At 56.3% G+C, this 12,779-nt stretch overlaps 2 protein-coding genes across 2 annotated transcripts; one reads left to right on the top strand and one right to left on the bottom strand.

Annotated features, from left to right (window-relative positions):
• The first annotated feature begins 4,956 nt into the window (after window positions 1-4,956).
• CFAP157 (cilia and flagella associated protein 157) lies at window positions 4,957-11,288 on the top strand. Its single transcript, XM_030858595.2, has 9 exons — window positions 4,957-5,129; window positions 7,081-7,352; window positions 8,011-8,164; window positions 8,597-8,864; window positions 9,220-9,350; window positions 9,549-9,699; window positions 10,089-10,252; window positions 10,414-10,600; window positions 10,875-11,288. Exons 1-9 carry the CDS (start codon window positions 4,957-4,959, stop codon window positions 10,944-10,946), a joined length of 1,572 nt encoding a protein of 523 aa, XP_030714455.1. The 3' UTR covers window positions 10,947-11,288.
• Window positions 10,842-12,758, bottom strand: PTRH1 (peptidyl-tRNA hydrolase 1 homolog). Its single transcript, XM_060300719.1, is given in 6 exon segments — window positions 10,842-11,326; window positions 11,415-11,458; window positions 11,608-11,707; window positions 11,972-12,191; window positions 12,580-12,705; window positions 12,753-12,758. Coding segments are annotated over 6 exon segments (678 nt in total). The 3' UTR covers window positions 10,842-11,144.
• Between the last annotated feature and the right edge of the window lie 21 nt (window positions 12,759-12,779).

The following is a 12,779-nucleotide window of genomic DNA, read 5'->3' as shown; positions in this document are numbered from 1 at the left end:
ATCAGACTCTCATTTTCTTAAATTAGTAGTTGCCTCACTGGTACCCAGAATGCCTTGGAGTGAGATCCAAGATCAGAATTCTTCAATTCTAAATTGTTCTAAACTGAGTTTACATTAAAGCAAAGCCAGTGCTGTCTGCTCCTTCTCCCCGGGGCCGTGTGTCCGCGCCGGGCCCACGGTAGTGGCTCGTTAGTCTCTCTAACTGTTCCTGACATCGTTTGACCCGGGGTCTCTGGCGCCTCTTTCCATTCCACCCCCTCACCACCACCACCCAGTGGCAAACAAGCATGGCCCTATTTATGCTCCTGGAAGAAGTCCTGGTTTTCCTGTAACACAGCACAAACGGAGCCTGCAGACCATTCCTCCAAAAAGTCTCCAGTAGTGTTAAATATTCTTGCATGGGCTGGGTGTTCTGCAACAAACCAAGGCATAGAGTGTTGAATCCGTAACTGGGCGATCCTAAACCAGGAGAGTCTGTGAGCTGCAGCCAGTCCCTCTGCCTTTCTGGAGCTTCAGGTCTAGCCTGTGGGTCTCAGCCAGACCCTGCTGAGGGGCCTGTACACCCACTCGGTGACACCAGGCATTCGTTCCTGGGAGGCAGAATGGCGGAGTGACTAGGAGCACAGACCTTGGCATCAGGCCGGCCTGGGTCACATCCACCTGGGCCTCGTTCCACAAGACCTCGATGAGGGACTTGGTCCCCTCCTGTGAGTGATGCCCATGGAGGAACGGTGCTGAGCTGGCCCTACAGTGAGTACGGTAAGCACTCAGTCAGTGTTGATGGTGTGATTATGATTCTCGGCCAAGTCTGGGGAAAAAGAGTAAACACACACACTGGGAAAAAAACAATCAAATGTTCATCAACTAGAGGATGGATACATTGTTGTGTATTCAGTCAATGACTACTCTTAAGGCAGTTAAAAATGCATGACCTACATATATCAACATGAATAAACCCCAAAAACTTAATGTTGAGTGAACAAGTTACAGAATACGTACAGAATGTGTAAGGTTTTTAAACCTCATAAAAAGTACTGTAGAATACTTACGGATACCCATGATGTAACTGTGTAAAAACGTGCATGAGAATGATAAATATACCAAAGTCAGGATAGTGGCTACCCCTGAGGAGAGGGTGGTGTTGGAGAGGATGGATGTGTTGCCTTATAGCCCCGATCACACAATGAATCAGTGGCTTAAAAGTGCTTCACGGAATCAAAATCATATAGATAATATTTCTCATTGTAGTTAATGTATATTGAGCACTCATGTGCCAGACATGAGTGTTTTATACGTATCTTGCTGAAGTTTCTCAACAACTCTAGGAGTTAGATGTCATTATTAACCCAACTAACACGTGGGGAAACAAAGGCACAAAGACAGAGGAACTTGGCCAAGGTTCCCCTGTTGGTACATGGCAGAGCCTAGATTTAAACAGGGTTGTCTGGGGACTTCCCTGGTGGTCCAGTGGGTAAGTCTCTGTGCTCCCCAGTGCAGGGGGCCTGGGTTCAATCCCTGGCCGGGGAAGTAGATCCCACATGCATGCCTCAATGAAGATCTCACATGCCGCAACTAAGAGCCAGTGTAGCCAAAATAAATAAATAAATGTTAAATGTTGGTAGTTGCTGAAAGTTCTAACCCTCTAATAAACTCAGGTATGTGGAAAGGGGCTTGTTATGAATAGCAAAAGACACTCCTTTCACTCAGGAAATTTCAAGGGTTTTAGGAGCCCTGTGCCAGAAATCCAGGGCAAAAAGTAAGCATGTATATATACTTTATTATTACATATTATCATATTGTTATATGTAATACTATATATCACAGCTGATAACGAAGTACGTCATTGCTCAAATACCACGACTCATTCTTGCAGAGATTTTGTAGATTTTCATAAATGTTTCTGCATCTGCTGTATGCCCTTAGAACAATTTCCAGACACTTTATTATTTTTTAAATTTTTTATTGGAGTATAGTTTATTTACAATGTGTTAGTTTCAGGTGTATAGCAAAGTGAATCAGCTATTCATATATGTATGTCCATTCTTTTTTAGATTCTTTTCCCATATAGGTTATTACAGAATATTGAGTAGAGTTCCCTGTGCTATACAGTAAGTCCCTATTCGTTATCTATTTTATATATCGTAGTGTGTATATGTTAATCCCAATCTCCTAATTTATCCCTCCCCCCTTTGCCTTTGGTAACCATAAGTTTGTTTTCTACATCTGGGACTCCTTCTGTTTTGTAAATAAGTTTATTTTTACCTCCAGACACTTTAAATGATTGTTTCTTTCTTAAAAAATAATCTTCACCAATTAAATTGTGGTTTTGCAGCGGGGAGGGTCCATCGAGCTCCTTTACTGTGCCATTCCAAACTCCCACCCAGGCTGCAGGCTGTCTTACTCAGTTAATAGATATTTACTGAGCGTCTACTATGTGCCAGCCTTCACCCTAGGCTCTGGGGATGTAGCCACGAATGAGACTGGGTCCTCGTGAGCTTACACTAGTGGTGGGTGGTATTATATCACACACACACACACACACACACACCCTGAATGAATGAATCGCTCATGTTGTGTGCTCCATAGAGGTGGACAAGGCTTCAGGCAGTCTCCCTCGGGGCTGGGCTTCCTCTCTGCAGAACCTCCTAGAGGCGGCAGAGCCCCCAGTCCACGGGCCACTGCCCTGGGCTGACGCTGCAGTCTGCTGGCCTTTGTGCGCCGTACCCACTCCTATCAGAAGACCTGGCTGCCGGAGCGGCTGCCGGACTTTGCGGTCTGGCAGCTCCAGCAGTTCCGGGCCACCAACACCAGTTCCCAAGCAGGACACAGAAGCAGTCATGAGAAAGTGTCCCTGGGAAGATGACGAGTCTGGGGTCCCAGAATAGGGAGCTTTGGGAAGGCTCTCCAAACAAGCCCCAGAAAGGGATATCCTTGGACCTGGAGCATCTCCTTCCCCACCCCACCATCTGGAAGGCTGGCCTGGAAGCCCTACTGGTCACTCTTGCCATGTGAGTGCAGTGCACTTATAAGCCTGGCCCCGGCGACCCCCAGGGGCGACTCTGGTGCTAACAAAGGAGGGGGTACAGGTCCCAAAGCTGACGCCTTCTGTGGGCTCCAGGCAGCCGAGGGGGCTGCTGGTCATGCTGTCCCACTGGGCTGGGGACCCAGAGCTAACTCCTGAGATGTGCTTCAGGTAAAAGAAGGAAGAAACCTGAGAGGCGTGACGAGGAAGGGCACTGGGGTGGCACCATGGAGAAGCTTTGCCTGGGCTGGGCTCCTCTGGGGCCCCCCATGCCCTGCTCAGGTGGGGGAAGGGCGGTGTCCAGCCGGAGTTGGGGGCATTGCTTTGGGCTAGAGGGGCAGCCCCCCTGCTGGCCCCAGGTCTCGGGCGCTGGGCCAGGTCACTCTCTCTCTGGGGCTTCGGTGTCACCCCGTCTGCAGTCCCAGGACTCGCTGCACTGTTGTGAGTCTGTGCAAAGGCTGAAGCCCGTGCACAAGTGTGGCGGCCCTGCCAGGGCTGCCCCAGCCTGCAGGGAACAGATATTCTGGGAAAGACAGACCACCGCAGGCTGGGGGTACTGGGATGTTGGAAATCCCAGAGGCTGCTCACACACAGAGCAGGCTGGAGCTTCACCCACCTGCTCCGCTGATGGCAACAGCAGCTGCCGCTTACTAAGCACCTACTGCATCCCTGGGCCAGATCCCTGCACCATGTACTTCACATACAAGGTCACTTTCAGTCCACAACGTGGTCTCCCTATTTTACAGCTCAGTGAGCTCAGGCCACTGGCCCAAGATGTAAGATGTCTCTTACATGGGATGTGAGAAACAGTACCCGAACCGGAGCCTGCTTTAACCAACCACCGCTGCAGCCTGCCTCACTGCCAAACACCCACCTCCGCGTCTTCCTGCACCCATCCCAAGGATCCCACTGTTTACAAGATCTGGCTGCTCAAACCAACCCCAGTTGCTGAAGTAACACTGAGCTGCCCCTCGTCCAGCCGTCCGACTGTTAGGGAGGGGCAGCAGCCATCTCTTGCTAAGTGCTGAGCCTTTGCCGAGCCCTGGGACAACAGGGATAGACAGGACCCGGCCACTGTCCCAGGGAGTGCCTCGGCTCACAAGCGCTGGGTGGACACAGCAGGCACGCAGGCGTGGCTGGCTGGAGATGAGGGCCAGGAGAAGTAGCCTGAAGGGGCCAGAGCCTGGTTGGGGCACATGGCTGCCAGCTAGGGCATCTGCCAACCAGTCACCGACTGCCCTCCTGACCCAGGATGCTGCCACCCCAGACCAGAGCTACAGAATAGGCTTTTGTTTGCCCGGGTCAGCACGGGGCAGATGGCGCACGTCCCCTGAGCTTTGTGGAAAATTGAACCAGCCTCTGGACTGGGACATCTTGGGACCCCAGCGTGGGAGCTTCTGACAGAAAACATCCATTTCTTACCATACTGCCTCTCCACCCGGCTTCGGGTGAACTGAGAGAATGATTTTGCTGTGTAGCTGCATCGCCAAAGAATGAACAAGCTGGGCTCAGAGGGAGGGGCTTCTTGACCCGGAGCGAGGTGGGGGTGGAGGGAGCTCTGCAGAAGTCCCTCCCATTCCCAATGGGCACAAAGGGGCAGGGTGGTGATTTCTAGGGCCCTGACTCGCTCTAATATTCCCATGTCACTTATTTCCACTTGAGGGAAGGAGGGGTCTCCACAAAAGAACGTCCTGTGAGCCTGGCGTCCTGATCTCTGAGATGCCATGGCCTGGGACACCCAGGCCTAGGGCCCCTGTGACGCCGTTGGCCTCGGAGCAGGAGGCTGGTCTCTGAAGCCCAGCCTCGCCAGGAGGAGGGAAGGTCCCTTTAAGCCTTGCCTCACAGCCTCAGCTTGTTGCTATGTATGGGACCAACTTCCTTAGCAACCACCTGGCCTCTTAAAGGGGCCCTGGAGTAGTGGTTGCCACCCAGCCATGGCTCCCAAAAAGAAGGCAGGCAAGGGGGCCAAGGAACCCGAGGTCAAGAAGAAGAAGGGTGGGAAGAAGGATCCCAGCCTGGCCAACAAGCCCATGGAAATGCCCATAGGCGAGGAGATCCGGGAGTTCTACCACATCCAGATCCGCGACCTGGAGGACAGGCTGGCCCGGTGGGTGGGCGGGTAGGGTGGTCCTGCTAGGTCAGAGCTGGCCGCTGTGCAGGCTCAGCCAGGGGGTCCTAGACCTATGTCCTGGACTCCCATGGGATGTCCAGACCCCATCCTACCCCAGGCTCAGTTTCCTCCTGGGTAACACTTTGAGGCAAAATGGATTTTCCCGCTCCATCTCAGCCCCCAGAGTTCCGGGGTCTCAGAGCGAGCCCACCCCAGGCAAGCACCACTCCCTCGTGTCTCACTGCTGCCCAGTGGGACCATGCATTTTATAGGGTGGCAGAGTTCAATCAGTGGGATGAATTGGAAATGGCAGCCCCCTGGCAGGCACGTGACCACGTGTCCCTCCTTCTGCCTGCCCCCTCCCCCCAGCCTGTGCCATGATTCCCTGATCTGTGGGCCCCACCGGCTTCCCCAGCTGCTAAGCCCACTTGTCCATGCTGGGCCTCAGTTTCCCCAAATGTAAATGAGGAGGGTTGTGAGACATGGGTGGTGGTGGGTGCAGGGGGGATTCTCTAACTCTTCTGAGACACGTTCACTTGCCCACTTTTCTTATTTTTACACTGGTTTCCTCTCAGTTATGATGCACTAGCCCAGTCTCAGGGTGACCCTTAAAAGACACACCCCTTTGGTGACAAGTAGGCAGAGGGTCTTCCCCAGGTGATGTTGCAGGTACTCACAGCTGATGTTGAGACCCTCCTGTGCTGGCGCTCACCGCGTCCTTAAAATGGTCCCACGAGAGAGGCCCTCATGTCATCCCCATTATAGAGGTGGGGAGACTGAGGCTCAGGGAGAGGAAGGCACCCCAAAGAAGAGGCTCCAGAATGTGAACCCTGGCCCCTGACTTCACCACACCAGGCTGCCTCCTTGCTCCACAGATCAGGTCATTCAGCTTTGTACCCTGCACTGCCCTGTGTGCAGTAGCCATACAAAAGATGTTGGTTGTGGGAATTCCCTGGCAGTCCAGAGGTTAGGACTCTGCACTTCCACTGCCGAGGGCGCGTGCTCAATCCCTGGTCAGGGAACTAAGATCCTGCAAGCCGCGCAGTGCGGCTTAAAAAAAAAAAAAAGATGCTGGTTGAGTCAATTGTGAAGTAAAACATCTTTCCAAATAACTTCTATCAATTATTCCTTTGGAAACCAAAAAATTGTTTACGTGATACTCTTAAAAATTTTGCACAAGCTTCCCTCGAGCTGAGACACCAGATGGAATGTATTTGGGAGATGTCTATTGCGTACTTATTATTTGCCAGGCCACCAAAATACAGAGATGGAGGAGGTCAGTTCTTGACTTCCCAGTGGGACAAGGGTCAACCTACAGGAGGGCACCAAAGAAAGGGCCACAAATGCTGCTAAGGGCCAAGAAGACTCCACTGAGGCAACAACACAGGGGTTCACTCAATGGAGGAGAGTAAGGAAGATCACAGGTGCAAAGGCTTGGGATCGCAAAGTCCGGAAGTATTAAGGAGGGCGCAGAGCCAGCAGCAAGCATCATGGTCGAGAGCCTCGACTTTGGGGTCAGACTGACTTGGGTTCAAGTTCTGGTTTTGCCCTTTACTAACTCAGAGGTGCTTCATCCCTCTGTGCCTCAGTTTCTTCACCTGTGAAATGGGTATAATCATCATAGTACCTACTTCCTTACAGGTTGTTGTGGATTCAACAAACACAGAGTACCTACTGCGTACCAGGCACTGTCCTCGGTGTTGGGGACACAGCTGTGAATGTAACAGACAGAGGCTCCGCCCTCACAGACCTTACATTCTAGTGATGTAATGAACGTAAAGTGCTGAGCACAGGCATTGGCTTGGTCACAAGCGTTGATCAGGGGGCACAGTGGGAGATGAGGCTGGAACCTCAAATGCCCTGATATGGGAGGGTCCAGGGAGCAGCCTAGCTGCATGGAGGCCTGGCTTGTCCAGCTCCCTGGACCTCTGCCCCGCACCTGCCTCAGGTACCAGCAGAAGTGGGATGAGCTGGCTGTGCAGGAGAAGCTGTTTCGCCAGGAGTTTGAGCAGCTGGCCAACAACAAGAAGGAGATCGTGGCCTACCTCAGGCGCACGCTTAACCAGCGGGTGGATGAGATCACCAACCTCAACGAGCAGCTCCAAAGCCTGCAGCTGGCCAAGGAGATGGAGAAGGACGCCTTCGAGGCACAGCTAGCCCAGGTGCGCCACGAGTTCCAGGAGACCAAGGACCAGCTCACCACTGAGAACATCATCCTTGGTGAGGGGCACTGGCCGGCGAGCCTGGGGGCACACGCCACGGGGGTGGGGAATCCAAGGCTCTGCTTCTTTGGTCTCTAACCCTAGCTCTCCCACGGACTATCTTTGTGACCTTGAGCTAGCACTTCTCTCTGACCCTGTTTTCTCACCTGGGAAATGGGGATAATACGTCTACCTTGAGTAACAACAGCTACGTGCTGCTGCCCACGTGTATCCTCCATGGTAACTGTCCAAGCAATCCTGAGGCAGGAAATCCCTTCACCACCGGCCACTTTGTAGGTGAGGAAGCACTTCAAGGGGGTGTGTCTTGCCCAGGGTCACCCAGCTGGCAAGGGTGGTTGTGAGTTTCAATGACAGCATGAGTGCCTGATCCAGAGAAGGTGTTCAAATTCAGTGACTGTTGTCACTGTCACTTTCATGAGACGGGAATAGAGGAGGGTGTCAAGGGAGGCTCCTTGAACCCCAGGCTTTATAAGACTAGTGGAGAAGAGCATTCCAGACTAAGCCATAAAGGTGGGCAGGACCATGCCTGGCATGTGTGGGGACAGGGGACTGGCCCTACTGGATCGGCAAGTTTAGGGGCATCATTGCTCAAGACCCCTGGGACCCTGCCCCCCCGAGGCGGCCCCTCACCAGGCCTGTGCCCTGCGGTGGGGCAGGGGGGAAGCTGGCAGCCCTGGAGGAGTTCCGGCTGCAGAAAGAGGAGGTCATGGAGAAGTTCATGTTGCTGGAGGACCAGCTGCGGAAGCAGGAGAACGAACACAAGGACTACGTGTACACTCTGGAGAAGAAGTCGGTGCTGGACGCGGACAGGTGGGCAGGCCGGTGCCGGCCCTTACCGGGGCCAAGCACAGCCCGGGCCGCAGACCTCTGACAGCCCCGGCTGCTAACTGGGGGGCTGCACTAGCTCCTTGACGCCCCGACCTGCTGCTGCTCACAACCCTGGCTGATTTACGGTGGAGGGAAGAAACGGTTCCCAGTTCTCACACCAGTGTGGAAGAATCCCTGGACTTCCTTTTGCCACCTTTTGTGACTTAACTTCTACTTATTTAATAATTAATAATATTTACATTGATCAAGTTCAAAATGGTACAAAGGGTCTACAGTAAAAAGCCTCCTGCCTGTGGCCCTGTCCCCTCCTGGGGGAGAGAATGTAGAGATCTAGGCGCTCTGGGGACCCGCACGTAGGCAGGAGGTGCCTGTACCCACTCTGCCCGACTCCCTAACTCCCGCCCTTCCCGTTAGATTGAAGAAGGAGATCATCCAGCGCGTGAACCTGGTGGCCACTGAGTTCCGCAAGGTGGCCACGAGCCAGATGGGGGACACGACCAAGCGGGCCATCATGGAGAACAACACCATGACCCTGCAGCTGGCCAAGATATCCCGCCAAGGCATGCAGCTGCTGCAGGAGAACGAGCAGCTCAGGGGCGACCAGGACAACCTGTGCAGACAGCTGGAGCTGCTGGAGAACTCCCAGAAGGTCATGGCCAGGCACAGCAGAGGCCACCAGAAGGTGTGCCCTCCAGGCCTGCATCATGGGGTGGTTGGCACTGAGAGCAGGAAGGAACCCTAGGGGCCCTGTCCTCAGGGCAAATACAGCCCCTCAGGGGTGGACCCCAGGGGCCAAATCTCGAGGGAGGCAGCTGTGAGGCGATCGGGCCCTTCTTGTGCGGGCTCTGGCCCCATCTCTGGTTTGTATTTGGTTTAAAGCCCCCATAACTGGTTGAAGTCGAACCCAACCCCGGGGACCCAGCTGCTATCTAGAGAGGGTGCTGGGCTCCCAGGGCCTCGGCGGGCCTCTCCGGGGGAGCGGGGCTGGCTGAGGGCCCGTGGTGGGCCCAGAGCACGGCCACCTGCCCACACTGCAGATCATCCTCATGCTGACGGAGAAGTGCCGCGAGCTGCAGCAGGGCACGGCAGAGGCCAAGCAGCTGCGTCTCCTGCTGAGCCAGCTGGAGCAGAGCCTCACGCAGCTGCAGAAGGACAACCAAGCACTGAGGTGCGGCCCGCACAAGGGCAGGCGGCGGGAGCAGGTGGGAACCCCTCCCTTTGTGGCCACGTGACATGGGCCAGCGACTCCCCCTCTCTAGAGGGGCCCTGAGGCTTCATCTGTCAAACAGGCTGAGGCCCGGGGCTGGCCGAGGGCCCCTCACCCTAGAATGGGGAGGAGGCTGACTTGTCCTGGTCCCGGGCCCAGGAGCCAGAGAGAACAGTTGAACCTGCAGCTGGAGCGTCAGCAGACCGAGGGGCAGCGGCTACAGCAGGAGCTGGCCGAAGAGCAGAAGGTTCGGGCGAGCCTGGAGACAGCCCTGGCCCAGGCCACCGCCTTCCTACAGGACATTGTGCAGGTGAACAGGAAGTGGGTGAAAGTGGGGGGCGGGAGATGGAGCCAAGGACAGAAACTGCTTGGAGATAACTGGGCCATCGGAGATGATAACTGGGCCATCGGAGGTGGCCAGGCCAGGCACCCCGCCTATTCCCTGTGAGATTCCTGGCAAGTCTGTCCTTTTCTGATTCTGCACTTCAAAGACCCCTTCAAGGTCTCAAAGGAGCTGGATGGAGTCCTCTTGAGGCCCTGGAAGGCCTCGGGTCTCAGTCTTCCCATTTGGAGAATGGGTATCCCACCACAGCCAGGGAACACTGAGGAAACAGGCACTGCGGTTGGAGTTTCCCAGAGGTGGGTGCTGGGGCCATGAAGGGCCTGACCTCGTGGGCCCGCCCGCACCCCTACCGGCAGATGCAGCCCGACAAGGAGGATGGTGACTTCGATGACTTCCGGCTGCAGTGCAAGGAGATGCTGAAGCACCTGCTGGTCATGCTCAGCTCGGCCGTGGTCCTGAGTCCCCAGATGGCTGTGGCCCCCCGCCGGGAGAGCCAGTCCTGTGGCCCACCAAAGGAGCGGTGAGTGACCCTGTGTGACCTCAGAGGAAGGAGCTACGGGACTTGTCCAAGGGCTGTCCTCAGCTGAGCCTGGGCCCGAAACCTGGCTCACCAGAGCCTGTCTGAATCTCAGCTTCCTCATCTATGAAATGGAGGTGATGACACCAGCCCTCTCCCCACAGGCGGTACAGCACCCAGCCACTCAAGACAGGGCCTCTGCTGCAGCAGCTGTCCAGCGTCACACCCTACCAGCTAGGGGACCTGGGCCTGGTGCCTCGACGGATCCACATCCCACCCAACCCTGAGGACCTCAGGCTGCTCTCACATACCACCCGTGTGGGAAACTTATGGGCACACAGCAGCCCTGAGGTGAGGGTGCCAGAGGCAGGATGGCAGCCAGCCCTGGGTGCAGATCACGGCTCTGCCGTGCTGCAGCTGTGTGGCCCTGGGGAGGTGGCTGGACCTCTAAGCTTCCATTTCCTCATCTGTAAAATGGACTGAAGAAAGGTGTGGCAAGCCCTCAGTGGGCTAAGACATGCCCACACATCCCCTGGGAGGGGGGCTTGCTGGGTCCTGTGGCCCAGGACCACAGGAATCCCCCGAGTAGGCCTCAGCTTCCAAGCTGGCATCTTTATTCTTACAGATCCATACCTCCGGTTCTCCAAAAAGGTTCAAAAAGTTTAGTCTTCCTAAAGTTTCCCTACTTTCTAAGTAGGACACAGAGAGAAGACCAACCTCCTATCCCCCAAATGGCCTGTTCCGGCCACAGTTCCCGCTTCCGTCCACAGGCAGCCTGGGGCAGCCCAGAGAAGAGTTATATAAAAAACAGATACCACAGGTTGGCGTGGCACCTCTGTGGACGTGGCTGGGTGTGTGGGCACGACAGTCAGGCAAGCAGCCAAGTCCACTGGTGTCAGGGGCTGGACGAAGGCCTCTGGCTTCACTCACGGATGTGGTCCAGGAGCAGGTCGGTGGCGCTCAGCAATGGAGGCAGCAGCTCCTGCTCAGCAGGGGCGAAGTAGCTCAGCACGTAGCCCTGCACTGTGTCTGGGTGTGTCGGGCGCCCGATGCCCACCCGCAGCCGTGGCATTGCCTGTGGGCGAGCCAGAGGGGCCCAGGGAGCTTTGATGAGGAGTGTCGGGGGCCCTGCGCCGGCCCACCCGACCCAGTGCAGGACTCATATTAGAGTCGAGGCAGCTAATACAGGAACGGACTCCACTGTGGCCCCTTCAAGGGATACGAGAGGAGCAGTTAGTGCTTCCTTGGGTCAGCACCCTTCACCCCATCCCCTGCCGAGACTGGGGTCGGCACCCCTATCCCACTCCAGCTGGGAGGCCAGCTTCCCTATCCCCACCCTGACCAGCTCAGGGCCTCACCTGGCACTTCCTCCCAACTTCAGAGCCAGTTTCCCCAGCGGCTTGTGGAGCTCATCGTGCACCAGGCAGACCTCCTCAGCAGTCAGTCCAAACAGCTCCGCTTGCACAGGGAAACGGTGGCCCTGGTTACCGCTGATCTGCCCAGGGGGGTTGTCCCGACTCAAGGCTCCCATGAGGAGGGGCCGCAATTAACCCCACTTCATGTATGAAGAAACTGAGGCTCTCACAATCACCCAAGGCCAGGCAGCAACTGGAGCTCAACAGGCACCTGGAGATCCAGGTGAACTGATCTGCCGCAGCCCAGAATCCCCTCGCTGGCCCCTGCGCCCTCCTGGGCGGCCCACCCCTGGGGCCCTCAACTTACTGGCCCAGGCCACGCTGCGCCCGTTGACGTTCATGAGCCGCCATGGCCGGAGAAGGGCCAGCTGGGCATCCCCGAGCGAGGCCATGGCGAGGTCGGCGGCACAGCGCCGGTCGCGCGCCCAGCTCTCCGCCACACGTAGCCGCCGCACCAGCTGCCCCAGCACCGCCATGCCCACGCTGTGCCGCGTGCCGGGCAGTCCAGGGTTCCCCAGGCCGGCCACCTGCGGGCGACACCGGGGAAACTAAGGCCCGACAACTCTCCCCATCCGCCTTCTCACAGCGCTCTCCGGGACCCAAAGCAGAGGAAGGTAAACGGAAAACTGGGCCAGAGTGGATTAGGGGTACGAAGAGGAGCCCAAGAAACCCCGGCGACTCCAGAAGGCCGAGTGGAAACGGGCGCCCCCGGGGTGGACGGGCAGGGCACCCCAGTGCAGGAGCGGAACTCCTGGAAGTTTGGAGCCCATCCGAGCATCGGACCCATTTCTGATAAAACTATGACAGGGAAGTGGGGCGGGGGGGCTTTGCCCAAGAGACAATGGCTACCCTACGCTGCCGTCCCTCACTCTACTAAGCCACCGCTTCCCCGGGGGCCGGGGTTCCAAAACGCACCGACTCATGGCCCGACTCAACCACAGCCCTGCGCGCGAGAGGCCAAACAGCCCCATGCGGCCCCAATTCGTGACCCAGACCCCGCCCCCTGACGTCATCCAGCCCTCGGCCAATCGCGGCCGCCACCTATCCGGGGCGGCCATTAGCGTCCAATCCGGGGCGGGCCACGCGGCCGCCATGTTTCTGAGGGGCGGAAGTGG

The sequence above is a fragment of the Globicephala melas genome, chromosome 6 (assembly GCF_963455315.2).
Source record: "Globicephala melas chromosome 6, mGloMel1.2, whole genome shotgun sequence".
Taxonomy (NCBI): domain Eukaryota; kingdom Metazoa; phylum Chordata; class Mammalia; order Artiodactyla; family Delphinidae; genus Globicephala; species Globicephala melas.
Note: the sequence above shows the minus strand (reverse complement) of the source record. Positions and strands in the feature narration are given on the sequence as shown.

Bases quoted from the DNA above. Each gene is read 5' to 3' on its own strand.
- CFAP157 (XM_030858595.2), top strand. From the start codon at position 4,957: ATGGCTCCCAAAAAGAAGGCAGGCAAGGGGGCCAAGGAACCCGAGGTC. The intron at 8,865-9,219 runs GTGTGCCCTCCA...CCCACACTGCAG, and splicing joins ACAGCAGAGGCCACCAGAAG to ATCATCCTCATGCTGACGGA. The intron at 10,601-10,874 runs GTGAGGGTGCCA...TTATTCTTACAG, and splicing joins GGGCACACAGCAGCCCTGAG to ATCCATACCTCCGGTTCTCC.